The 20,059-nt window shown below is 38.8% G+C and overlaps 1 protein-coding gene across 1 annotated transcript in view; it reads left to right on the top strand.

The window, feature by feature from the left end:
* Positions 1-18,047, top strand: part of pdhx (pyruvate dehydrogenase complex component X) — a 44,690-nt gene extending 26,643 nt beyond the window's left edge. The window contains exons 6-11 of the mRNA XM_034085678.2: positions 1,380-1,536; positions 2,595-2,742; positions 4,329-4,387; positions 10,154-10,312; positions 15,672-15,736; positions 17,126-18,047. Of these exons, the coding sequence (XP_033941569.1) occupies positions 1,380-1,536; positions 2,595-2,742; positions 4,329-4,387; positions 10,154-10,312; positions 15,672-15,736; positions 17,126-17,381 (844 nt within the window). The 3' untranslated portion in view covers positions 17,382-18,047. The remainder of the gene's footprint in view (positions 1-1,379; positions 1,537-2,594; positions 2,743-4,328; positions 4,388-10,153; positions 10,313-15,671; positions 15,737-17,125) is intronic.
* The last annotated feature ends 2,012 nt before the right edge of the window (positions 18,048-20,059 follow it).

Genomic DNA, 20,059 nt, shown 5'->3' with positions numbered 1-20,059 from the left:
GACCTTAATCTGTGAAATGCTTTCTGTATTTGTCTTATGGGGAAGTGTAATGTAATAGATTGTATTCTAATAACAAGCTTAATGATACTGGCTTTTTACTGTACGCTCGAGGTAGAAAGGATCTCTGTTAGCCGTGGGATTAGTGGGGAATTAGATTAACACTGCAATTTAAAACTGGTTATACCAACAAATAAATGGCCTTTGCTATTATATTGTAGGGCCTTAGGAAAATATGCTGTTATGTCTATGGCTCGCCTTGACAGGGGAAGTATAATGAAGCCAATGTTTTGAATATATCTGTCCCTTGCTGCAGCTGACACCTGATCCTGTCTAGCCTTACCCTGATGGGGTTTGTTTGTAACTGGCAAATTATTCTCATGACACCCATCCACTGGAGGATAGCCGAAAGTTACCTCTGTCTACAAGCCTGACACAAATACAACCCAGATACAACTACCACAGTGCTGCTTATAAGCTTGCCAAGTGGGAGCAAATGAGTGAATAATGTATTATTGTACCATCATAAGCTATGCCAGTGTTTTTTCATACCTCATGTCATTTATATTGGTCAGAGCAAAACAAAAAGTGACAGGGTTTCATCATTCAAAAGGAAGTTTGTTGGATTTAGCTTTCAAAGCAGAAATGAGGCCATCCGGGTAAAATAAAGGTTAAAACAAATCTAGAAATGTAGATAAAATACAGCATAAAAGAAAAAAGTTTGCCAGAAGCTTGAAATGGCATCGCTCATGTGTTTACAGAGGCACACTGGGACTCAGTGCATCTCGCACGTCAACAAAAATAAACCCAAATAAAACCAAAGCATTGCAGTCTGGAAACATTTGTTCCCGTGTAAATGTTTGTGAATTCACTTTTATTAACATCTTGCATATTTTATCTTGTTCTGACCCAATGTGTTAGACCATGTTAGTGAGTGTTGATTTCTATAGTTTTTTTTTCATATATTTATAGCTTGTTGAACCTCTATTTTCACTTAATGTCTTTCGTTTTTTCTTAATGTCTTTCGTTTTTTGTAAAGCACTTTGAATTGCCTTGTGTTGAAAAGTGCTATATAAATAAACTTGCCTTGCCTTGCCTTACACCACAAGTGGAGGGTAACGGCTCAAAATGGTATTAAAATGTGTATAAAGAATGCATACCTGCACATTAATAAAAAGTGAAGCCTAAAGACAGAAGTATCTCTTCCTCCGGTTATCACCAATGCAAACCTGCCATCAAAAAGTTGGCAGTTTGTGTTTTGGGTATCTTTTTAGAGAATAATACCAATATAATATAGAAACACTAAATGATTGTATGAATTCATATTCAAGTGAATATTTAAAAAAAAATCATGTGTTATATCTTTTGTTTCTCTTAAACAGGGATGTATTGAATCTCTTGAAGATATCTCCCGCCGCCAAAGCAGCTCCAGCCCCCGCTGCCCTGAGTCCGGCCCCCACCCCGGCAGCTGCCCCCCCGCCCCCAGGCAGCAGACCCAACATCCCTCCTCTCTCTGTACCAGGGAAACCAGGAGCACCGGTGAGCACGCCTCACACTATCTCTTTCTCACACTTGCACATTATGGTGTCTGTTTTGTGATAGTACAAATAAATAAATAAAGTGTCATTAGCCAAAGGCCCCAAATGACTCCTCCAACTTTTGACTTGTGTCAGTGCCCTAATAGGAATGATGAAGGACCATTTTAAGTATTTCATGACTGCAGTTGGCATTTTAACTCTTGTAGTCCTATCCCTTTATATATCTGTTTGCCTCGGAGCACATGGACTGGGCTCATTATTAATGGAGGTGTTAGATTCCATCGATCGGGATATTTATAAATCAATACAACGACTAAAGATCCAATATTATTGATGTATATGGAGAACATCAATACATATAATTATTTATAAGATATGCTCATATTTTGAAATATTTAACAGATAATTGTACTTTGAAATAAGCAATGTAGCTCTTTATAGTGAACAACAGGAGAACTATTTAGATCTATGAATATACTGTTTTTCATTATAATGTCTGAAGAACCCCATAATAACATTGACTAATCATATATTAGTTGTTTTTCTGAGTTGATATACTGTAAATGTAACTCATTTTAAATGGGCATTTGATTCTGATTTTGTGGGGGGGGCGGCATTGGGATATTATTTTTTTTAATCCTCTTGAGCAGAGAGAGGAGCTGTGGATTATTATTATTGATTAGTGCATCAGTGTTTCTTAGGGTCAAAAACACTAAACTTAAAATGAAAGCATTTAGTTTATTTAATAAAAGAGCACATGTTCAATGTGAAAAATTACAGTAGATATAGATTAGTTGCAATTTGGTTCAAAAATAAAAACAATTTTTAAACACCTTGAATTTCAGGGGGGGCACGGGGCTCCGTTGGTGGGGCTCCATTGGCGGGGCGCACTGTATTAAACCAAGGTTGTCAATAGTTTCTTTACACTGTTAACACAATGCATTCTTTGAGTGATTGCTGACAGCTGAGATATTTCCAGCTATCAATCTTTTTCTTGTCCCTTGCCCGTTCTCCTCATTCAACTAGTTACCTCCCCCTCCCTCCCCTTGTCTTCCTCAGGGCACTTTCACTGAGATCCCAGCCTCGAATGTCCGTCGCATTATTGCTCAAAGGCTAACGCAATCGAAGACCACCATCCCCCATTCGTATGCGTCCGTAGACTGTGACATGGCGGCGGTCATGAGTCTCCGCAAAGACTTGGCCCGAGGTAAAAAAAAAAAAACTCAACTTTGAGGGAGTGTTTGTACATTAGCGCTATTCTTCACATGTAAGTGTCATGTCTTGAGTGAATGTCTTATTCCAAGGGAAAATGTCCATGAAGTTGCAGATTTCAGGGTTTCTCACATGACTGTCCTCTTGACAAAGAAGTATTTTGCATTTAGAGGAGCTCTGGTACATGAGGTCTCAGGTTGATCATGTAGCTCTGGTTCAAACCAGTATCTCTCTCCATCCTGTGTCTAATAACCTGGCATGGCATGGGTGGGTGAGGGTTCACATGTCGTATGGATTATTAAGATTAATTAAGGTGAAAATGACTTAATAGTACGTATCTTGGAAAAATCCTTATCTGAATGACGAGATTAAATGTTTCTTTATTCTGTACAAGTTATTGTAAGGCCGATAAGACAACATCCATTTAGTCCAGATCCAGCACCTAACTATGAAACGTAGTAAATGAGCAAGTAAGTTAATGGAAGCTGTTTTTCAGTCATAACAGTACGACTGTATTCATAAGGATGTTCCTTTTTGCTTAGAGGAAGAAAATACTGAAGCAAAGTAATAGTTTCTCTATGATTCACAGTGGATTTGTTGGAGTGTTTGCTCTTTGGTGCACCTCAGTATTCAAATTATTTAAAAGACTATCCACACAGTATCAGTTTGTTAGGTACTGTATGGATGGATTGAAAACTTGAGTTTAAGTAGAATAAATAAATTACCAGCAGTGTTTTGGTCGTGCTTTGTCAAGCTGCTTTGTGACTTTCTATGCCTCACACACTTCCATAGCATCTGCGATTGAGCTAACCGCAGTGTCTTGTGCAACACCCATCAGGATGTGTGTTTGTGTTTTAGGTGAAGGGAGATTTACACCACAACCACACAAAGAGAACATTGCTTATGTGTCAAAACTCTTCAGCATTTTGCTGCATTCAGCCAAGAAAATATTTATCCTTAACGGCTTCTTTCCATGGATTCCTAAAATGTGACCGTTGCTTACTTTGGGACATTTTCTGTTGATATAGCAAGAGTGCTTTACCAATTGTTTCCTATTTTTAAACATTTGGTTCAACACACTATCACATATTGGCCTTATTTAGCCTAACTGTGCCTGGCTGTCAAACAAACGGTAAATCTCTCTGGGTCCTGTCGCAGTGATGGAGGAAATGGGGCGGCCATTCCAGACCTATTAGCGAGGTTGTGTGTATACTGAGGGATTCTCTGCCCGGTTGTTTTTGTGGTCTCTCATTGTTCAGGAGCAGCGCGATTTCACGGTTAGCTCGTTAATCATGCCGCTCACAGCATTCATAACCATCTGGTACCGCACTAATGGACACTGGTACAAGTTGGCAGCGATGCCAGGACAAAACACATCCCACAGGTCTCACCCACAGAGAGGAGTGAGCAAATAGTGACTCGTATAGAGAGATAGGTGATTTAGAAGATTTCCCCCGGATGGAATGTATGGTATCATTTATTTTCAATATGCAGCTGTGTCAGACTTCACAAAATAAATGTTCATGTGTCCATTTGTTGCATAAACCGTTCTAACAAATGTATTTTCTTGTCTCTTTTCAGATCAAATCAAAGTGTCTGTTAATGATTTCATTATCAAAGCAGCTGCTGTAACACTTAAAGTAAGTACAGTATATAATAACTTTTTCCTTTTTCATTTGTTAATTTAACCTATTTACCATTTGTAGGGAGTTTGTTTTGTTTTCTGTCTGTTGATGGGAACTCTGAAAAAGCACTTGTGTGGCTGAGAAGGGCAATCGACAATTACAAAGTGTGAAACACTTGAACAAAGCTTGAGACAAATGTACATTTTATAAAACAAAATTACATTAGCAAAACACTTTTACCAAAGAAAAAACAATTTAACATTAACAAAAACAAAAACAAATTAACAAGATGCGAAACACTTTTACAAAGCTAGAGACCAATTTACATTTTATAAAAACTAAATTATATAAAACAAATGTACAAGTGTCGAAACACTTTAACAAACTAGAGAATCAAACCGGAAAGGGAATGCCCATCATACCAGAGGTGACGTGCAAGTGATTGACACAAACTTAAGTTTGTTTTGGCTGATAGCCCGCCGGTACCTATGGACGGTACGAGTGTGTTTATGGTCGTTAAACATGTTTTGTCCGTTCTGTGGAAACCACCTGGGCCAAGTGACATGGTTTTGCTCATCACAATATACTTTCTCGTGCGCACGAAAGTTACAGGTTCGCCACGGAACTGTGCCTTTTACACACTGTGTTTACCTTCATTAGACAGCTAAAGAGCGACTGCAGGCTGCTTCATTTTAACCACACACACACACACACCAAACTGCCTGAATATTATGCTTTATTATTCGTTTTATGAAGAAGATGTCCGGTCACCAGGGCGTGTGTGTGTGTGTGTGTGACTCAGTAATACTTGGACTACTAGCACAAGTACAATCAAGTACTTTCACTGTGTACTTTTTGATTAATACTCGGTCAAACTCCCGTCCTGAGTACAATAATTCCTGTATTGTATATGAACTATGAATTATTGTACTCAGGACAGGAGTTTAACCAAGTATTACTCAAAAAGTACAGATTAAAAATACTTGATTGTACTTGTGCTAGTAGTCCAAGTAGTCGGCCTGCTGAATCCAACAGTATCAATTTCATGTAGAACTTATGGTAACAAATAATTTTATCCCTCAACAAATATAGCAAAATACATGAATGATTGTACTCCGGAGGGGAGTTTGACAGAGTATTACTCAAAAAGTACACCGTAAAAGTACTTCATTATATTTGTGGTAGTAGTCTAACAAGTACTGAGTCCAACAGTACCAATTTTATTAAGAACTTATGATAAAACATATTTGTATCGCAAATATAGCACAAAAACATACATTATTTTACTCTTGTACTAGCGTCAGCGCCGCTTCTCGGCCGATTACCGTAAAGGTTAATCTCACACTCAAAAATGAAGAGCTGCTGATTTGACCAAGCAAAACGTGAGACAGCTGAGTTGACCGCAGTGTTCCACTGCACTCCGACAGCACTGAGCACTACATCGAGATTAAGATTAAACACATTTATTTCATTTGAGAACACACACATATACCTATGGAGTTGGTCAGATGTGTGTAAATTACTGTTCATGGTAATTTGAAAACAAATGCCGGTGTCGGACATTTACAAACACACCGAACACACACACAGAGCGGAGCTGAGCAGAGCACAAACACACACGTCATGCGCCTTGTGGACCGGACATCTCCTTCATAAAACGAGTAATAGGGGGAATAATCGGGCAGTTCGATGTGTGTAGAGGTGTGTGTGCTTAAAATGAAGCAGCCTGCAGTTGCTCTTTAGCTGTCTAATGAAGGTAAAGACAGGGAAGGCTGTGTGTAAAAGGCACAGCTCCACTTCCTACTTGGCAAACCTGTAACTTTCTCGTGCGCACGAGAACGTGTATCATGAGGAGCAAAACCATCTCCTTGCACGTCACTTCTGGTATGATGGGCATTCCCTTTCCGGTTTGATTCTCTAGTTTGTTAAAGTGTTTCGGAAAATGTTAATGTGTTTTGGGAAATGTTAAAGTGTTTCGACACTTGTAAATTTGTCTCTGTTTTGGTCAAAGTTTTTCACATCTTGTTAATTTGTTTTTGTTAATGTTAAATAGTTTTTTCTTTGGTAAAAGTGTTTTGCTCATGTAATTTTGTATTAGAAAACGTATGGGATTAGTTTTGTGTCATAAAGATAAAGCAACACTTTCTCAGAGTCAAGCAAAAATAAATTTTATTTAAAAAATAAAACTATAAGTTGCAAACAAATCATTTGTGTAACCATGTAAACTATAAGTCTTTTTTCTTTGTTTTAACATATCTTTTTGTTTGCAGTTCTTTCTCAATGATCAGACGTTTGCTCTCTCGTTTGCGCTCCTTCATGTTTTCGATTCTGACACAAATGTCCCAGGTGAGACTTTCAGGGGTGCATCCCCAGCCCACTACACCACAGATCATACAGTGCAACTCATGCAGCAAACTCCGGAGTCCACTCGGCCACGTTTCTGTTGGTGTCTCCTGGGGAGAAAATATCGGACATCTTATGGATTGCTGTGCATTATACTTGTGTTGTGTAGTTTATACTTTATTCCAACTTTAAATATTTTAATACCTGAACACACTGCGGCTGTAAAATCATTTCCCAATTTGGGATCAATAAAGTGTCTGTCTATTTATTTATTGATAAAAAAAACACATCTATATATTTTCAAGCTAAAGGTGATACACAATATAAACTGTATACTGTTATTTTTTCAAAGAGATGTTACATTTCAAAAGCATATTTTGCTATGTTTAGGACAAACAATTAAAGACTGCTTTAATTTAACAAATTCTACAATTTAAAAGTGGTAGATTTGCTTTATTAAACAGACCTGACCTAGGCTGCATACCAACACAATTAGGAACATGCTCACATCGTACTATGTTGGTCTGAAGAGCTGAAGCATTCATACACAATAGATACAAACTGTGTTGTCTCATTCTATATCCTGTGAGAAAACGATATACATTAACAACTCTACATACTATTCCTAGCCTGAGGAAGATATGAATAATCAACAGGTTTGAATGGAATCTCTTAACATTTTCATGTAGAATAAAGACAAAAGAGTGATTATACAAATTACATTTATTGAAATTTGAACCAGAAGATGAAGTCTCAAAGAATGTTTTAAATAAAAGGACATACAACTAAAAGGTGGATAATAATCAAATCTATTAAATGTATATGTAAAGACATTTGGTCAAATGAGATGACACTGAGCAAGTGATAACAGCAACACCCAGCATGGATGAAGATGGTGCAGGTCTTTCTTCATGCCCCCCCCTCCAAGAATCTAATGCTGACCCCTCAGAGGAAGTGGGAAAACGGGATAAGACCTCTGGACGCCACGCTGTCTCAATGATCCAAACTGTTAATATGAGAGGGAAATAAAAGTCAACAAATAAAACACAGCTCAGGGGCAGTCATGGACGGTAGGTTTTCCTACAAAGAGAAGTAGTAAACTCAGCCTCCATTGATTTTCATATAAAATTAGCGTGTTAATAAAAATAAGCTATCATGGCTTATACTTGCATATCTAAACAGAATCATGAAAGCCTGTTGGTAGAGTCAGGCACACGATTTGAGTGTGCCTGCCGGTGTCTGAACGCTCACTCACTGCTAGCTATGTAGCTAACTGTCCCTGCTGTTAGGCTACTTAGCTTGCATTGTTATGGATCTAAAGTTAGCAAAAGCTAACTTTCATAGCACAGCTTTTCTTTACTTCTCACTTAACACAATAAAGAAACGGACCGTATAGTACAGCATAAACACAACGGATCAATACTTACATATATTTTCACTTGTAGTATTATAATAAGTGAAATGCTGGTTCTTCTGGGGGTCTTCTGTCCGTACTCCGCTACCGCAGCTGCACTGTACAATCGCCGGAAGACTGGGCTGTCACTCAAAAACTGAGTAGCTAATGGGGACGCACCCCTGAAAGTCCCGCCCACCTGGGACGTTTGTGTCAGAATCGAAAACATAAAATGAGGGAGCGCAAACGAGAGACCTGCAGCGAGAGCAAAATTCTGATCATTGAGAAAGAAGAAACAAGAACTGCAAACACAATATATGTTAAAACAAAGAAGAAAGACTTATAGTTTACATGATTACACAAATGATTTGTTTGCAACTTATGGTTTTATTTTTTAAATTACATTTATTTAGCTTGAGTCAGTTTTTTTTTCTCTTAAACTTAGTTTTGCTTGATTCTGAGAAAGTTTTGCCTTATCTTTATGACACAAAACTAATCCCATATGGGGAAATTTGTTTTTGAAAATGTAAATTTGTTTTACAACATGTACATTTGTTTTATAAAATGTACATTTGTCTCAAGCTTTGTTAAAGTGTTTCACACTTTGTAATTGTCGATTGCACTTCTCAGCCACCATACTTATACCATCAATCACCATAAGCAGTTTTTAGAAATTCACAAAGGGCTAGAGAGAGATACAGAAGTTGAATTTAGGGACTCAAAATCCGTACTTATCGTTATTCCAGCCAGGAATTTCTTTGCAGCATCCCATAAGAACTGCCTGTACTCTGCTCATTCTTATCACATATGGAATACTTTATATGCTTTAGCAAATTTGTGCTGGCCTTAATCCAAAGGTCATGGTCACTGGACATTGTACAAAACACACTGTAGGAAACAGCTACATGAAGATCAAGCTGCAGCTGAGAAATCTGCCTGTTAGTTGCATGTGTTACAGTAAACGTGAGGAACGTGGAACACAAGTGTGTATGTTTTCCAGTTTCTTTCATTTAGTGCTGAATTCCAAAGCACCACGTGTCCGGACACTATGTCCCACACCATCAAAATACCTCTTTTGATTGGCTTTTGTTCTAAACTAAGATGCGTGATTCACTGTGACACCAGAATATTCCAAATCAACTGTACTTTCCCTCGGAGTTTACTTTTCATCAGGAAGCAGCATCTGAGGTTAATGATTTACTTTTTTGTCAAACTGGACTATACCTTTTTTAGACGGATAACCCACAAACTCAACATGAGTCCCTTCCACACAATCAGTCTATTACTGACATGCAGGAATCATGTGTGAATGGAAGCAGGTATTGATAGTACATGTTATTATATTGTCAGGGAAAATGCTGGTACGCATGTGTTGTCAATGAAGTGATACCAATGCAGGAACATGCCATAGTTATTCCATCTGACCAAAAACGCTTTCATTGAACCATTCAAAAGTCTCCACTGATGACATATCTGCATACTGTTTGTTGACCCTTCTATTCCATCAATGCCATTAAATGTTGAAGAAGTGCAAGGCCGAAATATTCCTGAACGTAGTGCCTGTGTGAATAGAGAAAAACCTCAGTGGGGGCTTTAAGGTTTTTGCAGTAATTAACCAAGAACTGTGTGAAAGACACTTTAGATATGTTGTTATTGACCCTGTACCACAGCAGATTGCTCAAGACTACCCAGATAAATCAGATTATTCCTGCATTGATAGCTACAGTGTATTTGAATGCTTAAAAACTGTTTTTTCCGATTTGCAGTCCTTAAGAGCAAGTGTTTGCAGTACATTCACCTTCCAAATGGATACATGATTTTCCCACAATAACTGTAATATCATTTTTGTAATATTTGTACTGCCATCACAATTAATTCATTTGAATGCTACTCATAGGAAATAACCATTTTTGTAATTGTATCAGACATCTGCCTGGATTCACATTGCAACCGATAAACAGGGAGGCATCTTATCTCTGTGTGTTTGTTATTTTGAACTCCACATATTTTTCAAACCTGTGCTGACCTCTGACTTCCTCTCCTAGGAGATGCCAGAGGTGAATGTGACCTGGTCTGGCGAGGGACCCCGCGCGCTTGATTCAGTCCACATTTCAATCGCTGTGGCCACTGACAAAGGCCTCATTACCCCCATCATCAGGGATGCTGCAAACAAAGGAGTTCAGGAGATCTCAGCTAACATCAAGGTACAACATTTTTATATAAACCTGAATGTTGTGATATGCTATGTTGTGACAGGTGTCCCCTGAAGCCTTCTTGCAGGGGGAGTTTTTCTCATACTTGAATTGCTGTGAGTAGATTATAACATCAAGGTGCAGAGGCGTTTGCTGTTTACTTTTACGTGGGAATAAATAAGAGGGTTCGGACTTTACTGCAGCCCAACCGTATGGGAAAAATAACTACATGTGCATCTGTAGAGCTGTGCTCACCTTCTGGCTGGAACTTTATCTTTTATTTTTTTAAATATCCATCTGATCATGTAGAGTAGAAATCACAATATAATTTCAACTGGATAGATCTGAAGGTAGCCGATTGGATTCATGGTAGTCAGATCTTTTGCTTGTTAGGCTGCAGGCCTCAGCTGTTACTGGCCACAGATGGAGTGCAAAGCATCACTGGTCAACTATTTCTCTCACTCAAAGTCAGCAGCTGGGGACAAACATTTAATCACATAGATGTGCTCTCGAAATCTAATATGCATGTACAGACACACACTTGATGATTAGCCCCTCTCTTTCTCATCAAAGCCACACACACAGATCAGATAGAGAATTTCTCAATGAGGGTTATGCACATAATGTCTCTCACCAGCAGTGACCAGGTGTCATATTCCTAAATGCTCACTTAACACTGCAACACTGCTTCTTAACCTAATGACTCAATATTAGCCTGCAGTGGTGACATCACATTTCTGTCTCAGTGGCAAAAGAAGTACCGGTATGATTGTATTTGTAAAAGTGACAGTAGCAATTTCAACTGGGGAGAGGGAGGAAAAGGTGGGATGATTACATTTTTCAGGGAAAACACACATTATATCTGTAAATGTCAGTAAGATGTGTTGAGGGAAAGAGTGAGTGGGTGTTAAATTGCTCAGATTCAAGCTTTTACCGTATGACTGTGCTGTTATGGCGTAACTCCATGCAGAACAGATGTTGCAACAAATAAGAGAATTATTGTCACTATAGGCAATACTGTAATTTTTAGCAAAACTATTGTGGCAATGATTGTTTAATGGCATAGTGTTCAGTATTATGCATTTGGATAATGCTCAATTAAATTATTGAGGTATAAAGTAATTCAAACCCAGGTTTTTATTTTTGAACATGCATTCTTTAGCAAACTGGAAAATGCATTTTCTACTGAAAATGCATGCGAATGCTGTAAACTGTGAATATTTGTTGCTGAATTTTGCTGAAAATACAGAAAAAGTTGAATATTTTATTATTTGAATGGTAGCTTCTTTTAGCTACAAAAACCTACAAGTAAGTGTGTTGCTGAACTTAGCGGAGAAATGCAGAAAAGTGAAATGATTTGAATCAAAATTGTTACAGCTCAAATGCATTGCAATGACTTTGTTGGAAACTTGAAAGGTGAAAAGGTTTAAAAAAAATGTCAATGTCCTGAAATAGCTGAATACATTAATAGTCGAATGGTTTCTGTAGGAGTTAGATATTAAATGTAGGTAGTAGTGAATTAATGTGTATTAAGAAGAGAAAAGAAAGTAAAAACGCTTTGAAAAGCAGCAGAGTATTTTAACTGCAAACTTTTGAACTAAAACCATACATCACCACTAATGTTATCCTATTACATTACATTACATTGCATTTAGCTGACGCTTTTATCCAAAGCGACGTACAATAAGTGCGTTCGACCAACAAAATACAAACTTGAAGAAAACAGAATCATATAAGTACATCAGGTTTCATAGAGCAAAAACATTTCAAGTGCTACTCAACTGGCTTTGGATAAGCCAGTCCTTTATTAGTATATAAGTGCTTTGTTAGCAGTTCTATCGCTCGAAGTGGAGTCGAAAGAGATGAGTTTTCAGTCTGCGCCGGAAGGTGTGTAAGCTTTCTGCTGTCCTGATGTCAATGGGGAGCTCATTCCATCCTAATCTTTGAAACAAGGTTAACTACAGTGGACATCCTTCTTTAAACTGTATATCTATTTGTATTGGCTCTAGGTATAATTATTGCTTCCTGAGTCTAGATTGCATCAAGTTTTCATATATCTGTGCAATTGTCTTTGAGAAGACAAAATGTATGTTGAAATTTGAAGTGTGAAGTTCCCGAAAATTGTAATAATTATATTCTTCTTTTCTCTTTTGAAATACACTCATAGTGACGTACATTTGTTATATTATGTCCTCAAAATCAATTGTCATGACTGCATTTTGAAGGCTGTAATGTCTGTTGGTGCTAGGTGTCAACCAACTGCAGGATCATTTTAAACCACACACACTTACAACATCTGCTATATAGCATGGGCACTAACACTGCAGATTTCAGTCCACTAAAGCCTTCAGAATGAGCTTCACCTCCCACTGTCTTGAGTTAGAACTACATTGGTGTAATTGTTGTGACTAGATTAAAAAAACATGCGGTTTAAATGAAGCACAGAGGTCGCCGCCTATTTATGTGATAGCGTGGGACATCAGACTTTCTTTGCATGAAAAGCTCTTATCTCAAATGTGCCCACCATTTCCCACCGTCTCTCACCGTCCTGTGAGTCATTCCTCACTTTTCTGTTGGTCGTGTCCCCGCATGAACCTTTAAGTACATTTCCATTTGAATAAAGTTCAAATTATATAAAGATGTGGCGGCCACCCAGCAGTGTCGACTAAAAGAAAGAGCTCGGAAAAAAGAGAAGTGTAACTGTAGCACTGTTATTTGAGCAATGTCTGTAGTATTGTTGATCCGTGGCACCTCGTCGTATGTTTGGAAAATCCTTATTGTGAAAGTCTAGTGCAGGGGTGTCAAACTCAAGGCCCGGGAGCCAAATCCGGCCTGTGACTTCATGTTATGTGGTCCACAAGAGCTTGAAAGAATATAATATGTTTATTATACGGTTACTATGTCGATTTACAGAAGCACGTTGCCCATAAACTGCATGTGGCACAATGCATCTCAAATTTGACTTTTTTCTCAGAATTTGACTTTTTTTCTTCAATGTGCCTTTTTCTCAGAATCTGCCTTTTTTTCAAAAATGTTACTTTTTTTTCAAAATGTTATTTTTTTTTTTTGACTTTTTCCCCAGAATTTGGCATTTCTTTTTTAATCATTTTATGACATTCTCACTGAAGAGACTTACAATTATTTGCCCTAGACTTCTGCTTTCAGACGTAGTTAATTATGAAGTTATTACCCTATCCGATAATCATCCGATGCAGGGGCAATAATGTAATATAATACATTATTTTATATATATTAAATATTTATATATGTATTTTTATATAGTCTTATATATAAAACTGGCCCTTTGAATGCAACCATGATGCTAATGTGGCCCAAGATGAAATTGAGTTTGACACCCCTTGTCACTCTCATGCTCTGTTGCAACATGTCGGAGCCTGGCTGAAGTTCCCTTCTGGGTGATGTCAATCCCCTTTCTTCATTTTAGCAATGCACAGTCTGATAGTTTCCATTTATCTCAGCGCTTGCTATTGGACATTTCATACATTTCTTGATTAAGGTTAATGAAAGTTTTCCCCTGTGGCCTTTCACCAAACGTCTGAACGATTTTAAAATGTAAATGACTGCAAAAAGAAGGATTGCTCTCAATAAGAAGTGTGTCTTTCTGTTTGTATCTGGCTACATCAGATAGAAGAGGCTTGTTTGACTCTTTCGCTTTCAGTTGAAGATGATTCAGACCAGGATGTCAATGTATAAAAGAGTATGACCTCAATGTCTGCCACTTGATTCTCACTACATTGGCAGAAAACATGCTGTATTGCAGTGGTTCTCAAACTTTTTCTGTCAGGCCCCCCGTTTGGAGAAAAAGAAAAGTCGGGCCCCCCCAACACAAATAGTCAGTCTCAGTGGCGGCGCCAGAGATTTGTTTTGGGGGTGCTGTGGGGTAGCTTGACGTTTCATAGAGGGTGCTCAAACATTTAGGGTTTCCCATTAATGTACCGGTCGCTACAGTGGAATTTTCTACTGCAACAATCCCCACGCAAATACACAGTGTGACAGTTACAATGAAGGCTCGATAATCAGCTCACGGCATATAGGTGTAAGCAGGGGTCCAGTGCTATTTTTATAGGTGGGACCGGGGGCAAGCTCGTCCGGGAAGATTTATTTTTAAATATTGAAGTTAAATGCATCAATCAAAGAGATCTATGGATACATCTCTCAACACCTATGAAACAGAACTGTACACAGATTTACTTTTTCATTATGGATATTTTACAAATCACCCTTTTAAACGTTATTCTTGTTTTACTGTCATATAATATTTCATACCGGTTTTTCATTTATTCTCTTATTTTTTATAACTATAATGATCATACAAACGTGTGCCTCGGAAATAATTGTTTACATTAATCGTGACCAAAACGTTTGAGACCCACTGAGATAACTTAGACGAAAGTTAACTATCTAAACACTGAGAGAGTCCTTTAGCTCACTGAGTCTCTCAGTCTGACAGGAGAGCTCTCCTCCACTTTGTTGTTGAAAAAGCTCCTTATATCCGTTAGCGTAGCTAGCTAGCACTAGAAGCTAACAACAACGATCTCCGGTACCGGTGCGCTCTCTCGCTCAAGCACACAAAATGGCTCGTTTTTTTTTTTTTAATGAAACACAGAGACCCAGACGTAATAACATCATATGATTTTCGAATAAATAATTTTTCAATTTATGATTTTTCTTTCTTTCTTTATTTTTTTTGTATAATAATGTTCCCTCCTGTTCTCTCGCGCCCCCCCCCTGGCATGCCTCTGTGCCCCCCAGGGGTGGCGCGCCCCCCACTTTGAGAACCACTGCTGTATTGTGATTAATATTGTATGATATATGAAAGGGATGTGAAATGGCAATATCACCCAGCCTTAGTCAGTCTCTTGGTTGGCTCCTCACTTTGGTTCAGGTGGAATAATCTCAACAATATTGTACAGAGAGACATGGTCTCAAACAGACAATCAATTTGTCAATCAGACAAAGTGAGTAAACGTCTAAGCCCAAATAGTTTTACAGTTTGCCAGTTTATAAACTTATCACAGGCCGATAAAAAGCTTACTGTCTGGTCAATACTTGTCGGACCATAATGAAATCTTCAAATCTGGTCCTGTGGCCTATATATTCCGCATACGTACGTAGATATATTTGTATAGAGGGAATTTATCTCCTTAATTCACTACAAATACAGTGTGTGCTTAGGTACTTTTTCATGTGGACACGTGTATTTCTAATACTTTGGATACCAACTTTGTCTTCTCTGTCCAATACAATGTGTTTTCTTTTTCACTGTATATATCTTGCAAGTTGTCTAAAATCCTGCTTGGATCTCTGAAACTAAGTTTAAGAGTTTTAATGACAGTGAATCTTTCCATAGGCTCTGGCCCAGAAGGCTCGAGATGGAAAACTTCTGCCTGAAGAGTACCAGGGAGGCTCATTCAGGTAAACACACACATCATCTCTTGGCTTAAAAAAGAGACCTATAGAAAGTCACAAAATAAAAAAAATCATAATATTTCCAGCCACTCCTCTGCGTTATGTAGTATTCCACTGTCAAATTTCTCAATTCAATAAACCGCCTTTTTATCTCTAACCCCTGAATTCTATCTCTCAATTTCCTCTGTAGCTCGGCAGTAAGATTATATCATATATTTCCGCTATTATGACTTATGACTTAAATCCGGTTCCACAGAAAGTTAATATATTATGCATATTCCACATTAAATGCAGGGCCTCAACTGAATGTGGTCCTGGGCAAAGAGTACCATCAGTAACTGAGCCATCAATTTCAGAAAAGTGGAAAGGCAGGCTTTACAACTCATTAGAATTAATGGTGTCATTTAGACATAAATGGGGTTTCTGTGTCAGGCAGGAGCGATGAAGTCCTATAGAGAGGCAGCCCTCTTTGTTCTCCCGAGGATATGTACGCCCTTCCTCTATTACTTTTTCCATCACCCTGAGCTAGAATTCTCATTTAGGCAAACAGCAAACTGCCCTTGGGGTCAGTTTTGCTCACCATCAACAACACAGGGAGAGACTTTGAGCCCTGCGCTGCTGCAATAATCTTTACTGATCTGTGTTTTTTTTAGTAAAGTAAGATGTTCACAGCTGATTATATTTATATTTATTCTCCCCTCTGTGGGAGAAACTTCTGTGTAGCAATGCGGTAGGAGTCACCGACTCAGGAAAGAGAGACGGGAAGAGCTGGAGCTTTGATGTCAAACACTGATGGTTTATTTGGAGCTTCGGCCGGAGAATTCACATCACAAGTCCAAGAGCCAGAGGTTCTGACTTCACGGTAGAGTTGCCACGTCAATTCTGGAGCGCCTCTCTCTCGTTAGCCCATTTAACTGGTTTCGCAGAGAGTAATCAACATATTTGAGAAGATAGCCTAAACAGTTGGGAACACTGAGTTACTTGCGTCTGACACTTATGGCCTCGAAGATTTCACACCTTGGAGTCCACAAACACCGAGAAGGAAGTGTCAGTGTACCCACAACAATAAACCATCTGTGACCTAGGGTTGCCCGGTCATAGAATGGGAACAACAACATTATGGCTGAAGCAGCCTATCTCCTTAAAGGAGATAACAGACGTCAGGGTTGGTCATGCACGTCATATCTAGGAGTCTAGGACAATTATTTCCCTAACACCCTCAATTTTTGTATTCACTCACTTCTAGAGGTAATGTCCGTTTTTGAATTGAGCGGCTGGTTTAAAAGCCCCCATATGCCTGTTTTGTTGATTTTAATGCATTTTCTCCCCTGCTGAGCGTGACTAATGATGTAAGATGTTTACTGTGTCTTCCCTCTTCTTTTCTCTCTCTGTCAGTATATCTAACCTGGGGATGTTCGGTGTCAGTGGCTTCAGCGCCGTGATCAACCCTCCTCAGGCGTGCATCCTTGCGGTCGGTACCTCCAGGTCCGAGCTGCGACTGTGCGAGGATAGCCAGTCCCTGCGCACCCAGCAGCTGATGACAGTCACACTGTCCAGTGACGGAAGAATGGTGGATGACGAATTAGCCTCACGGTTTCTCAATAAATTCCGCAGCAACCTAGAAAAACCACAACGCATGGCGCTAGCCTGAAATATATATATATAAAGTGAGATAGCTGTTTGAAAGGGATTCTAAGGTCATAGCAAGAAAAACCTGCATGACAAAGCCTGTGTCATGCTCTTAAAAAGCTAATTCACGATCATGCTTGGATTAAGGCTTACAAAGTAGGCATGTATATTGTGTAAACGTGTGTTTTTGGCTTACTACTGATTTAAAATGACCAGGCTTTGTGATGCAGGAGTTCAATTTGGATTTTGCTAGAGTGATAGAGGATTCTTGCCGCTGTGCCAAATATAAGGGCAGAGGTGGCATACTGTTTTTCAATCACACCAGTGTTGTGTATATATGAAGAGGTTATTCCACTTCAAGTTCTTTTCTTCAGACCCTTTTCATCTACTCTGTGTCACTATTAATGCACATGCAAGTGGCTCTGCAAAATAAAAATATATTTACCATTGAACATCTGTAGCAATTCAGCTTCCGATAAGGATAAACCAGAATGAACCATTTCCTGCTGTTACAGAATTCATGTTCAAGAACTTAATGATTGTTCATATTAATACATGTTAACTTATTTAAAACAGATTGTTTGACACTCCTTAAATTGAATCTCAAGTCCATGTCTATACAAAATAAATACAATCATTTAGGTTTTGATTTCCCTTAGATGCCAATAAATCACATGTTATTCCTTGAGATGTCTCCGTGCCTCATTAACACATGTTTCTCCCCATCCTCATACACACAGCTACCAGGGAAACCATGTCTGTGTGTGTCTCACTATTTAATTAGAATCTAAAGAGACTACAAAGTCATTATTTCATAGAAGCCAATTAGGATAATTTGCTTGGCTTAGTAAACAGGTCAGTCTCTGCTGGCAGATGTTTATCTTTGCTGTAAGCGGGCAGAACAGCTGTTTACATTGTTCTCTGCAAAACACGGGTGGGTAGAGTTTATCCTAGATGGGCTGTTAGCTTTGTTTTTTTTAGATTAAGTGAAACGCTGCTGAAAAGGGAAAAGTTTGAATATCTGACTTACTCACGTCTCTGGTTTTGATTTAAATGTTTCACACCACATACAAATTAAGCACAATAAAAATACGGGTGGAGTTAATGCAGTTTGACGAGGCTTAGACATTGCTCTGAGGAGGACCGGGAGCTCACCTGGTAACGCGGGCAGCCCATGTACTGAGACTAAATAATTATTATACTATTACAATTTGTCTGCTACTGCAGCTTTTCACATTCAACCCCTTGTCAACAACTCTGGAAAAAGGAAGTGTTCTTCTGTGGTTTATTTGGAGTCAGATAGAGCTGTGTGCATTCTCCATCCAGTACAGAAGGGGTACATATGGATGAGAAAGAGGGGAGGGGGGCAATTGGCAGAGGACAGCTGTTTTCTACAGTGTGCCAACTGTTCTGAAAGCCATTTGCGGACACACACCACAGTGCTAGTTACCAAGGTGATGGAAGGTACACTCAAATAAAAAGAAGGCAAAAAACAGATCCCTTTAACATTTAAACCTCAGTCATCACAATACACCTTTACAACAGTAATCCAATGCTTTGAATTCTTTACACATCTTTTAGTTTTTAACTCACACCATATTCCATCATCCATGCTGAGCCACACTGACCTCTTCCTTCCAGCTATCTCCTCCTCATTGAATATAAATGTATTGTTACTTGGTAAGACATGCTCATAATCCAACCGCTGCATCCTGCAAATGCTTGTGTGCACAACTTCACCTGCTGGGAAGAGATACAGTACTTACCACTGATCAACGTGATATCGGGTCAAATAACGAAATTGAAACGGCAGCAAGAGAAGGCAAAACCAATATGAACACTAGCTTTAGAGCATAAGGAAAAATCCACACTTTAAGTAGTGTTTTAAGTTGTTTAACATGCCTAGATGAATGGGAGGATTTGTTGAAAAATCAAAGCTAATGATAACCACGTGTCCTTTTTTTTTTTTAAGCTTATTATTTGTCTCATGGTCTTGTGCTACCAAACCCCCCGTAGCATGATGAGATGTTTGTGTTTGAACAAGGCGTCCTTGTGTCATTGGTATGCAATATCCTTCAGGCACAATATTTCTTATGAATTAGACCATTCTTGCAGCTGACAAGAAACAAATGTCAGTTCTTATATGCCCTCCTGTTCTGTTTCTCAAGATGGTTTCATTATTAGATCTGCCTGCTTTATCCCATTTTGCTATCCGCTTGTCAACTTCCAGGACACAGAAGTTGAACAATGCCATTCTAAATATTAGCTCTGTGAATGCAGCAAAACAGATTCTGACATTTTCTTAGCTTTTCTTTCACAGTCTGACATTTACTTTTCTGACTGCCGCCTGCCAATCTTTCACCCAGCAATCTTGTTATGTGAAACAGCTGGATAAGCGAGCCACCAGACAGAGGGAATCAGATTGGTTTTGATGAACTGTGCACGAGGCCTTTAAGATATTGCGGGGGCTCGCGCCGGCGTGTAGGTCAGACTCATGGACACACAGCATGTGTTCAGAGAGAGTGAGGCAGTTTCTATGGAGACCAAAGTGGGCAAATGTGCATTTATGTTGTGCTGATATTTGGATATTCTTCAGATCGGTTGTCTGATGAATGTGTTGGTCCAAAAATCAGAAGTAGTTAGAATTCCATGTTTGAAGGGCTTTGACTGCACAAACAATGAGGGGCTTGAAAATAAACC

Source organism: Pseudochaenichthys georgianus, chromosome 6 (genome assembly GCF_902827115.2).
Source record: "Pseudochaenichthys georgianus chromosome 6, fPseGeo1.2, whole genome shotgun sequence".
In the NCBI taxonomy this organism is placed as follows: Eukaryota; Metazoa; Chordata; class Actinopteri; order Perciformes; family Channichthyidae; genus Pseudochaenichthys; species Pseudochaenichthys georgianus.
The sequence above is the reverse complement of the archived record's forward strand: the minus strand, read 5'-3'. Positions and strand labels throughout refer to the sequence as shown.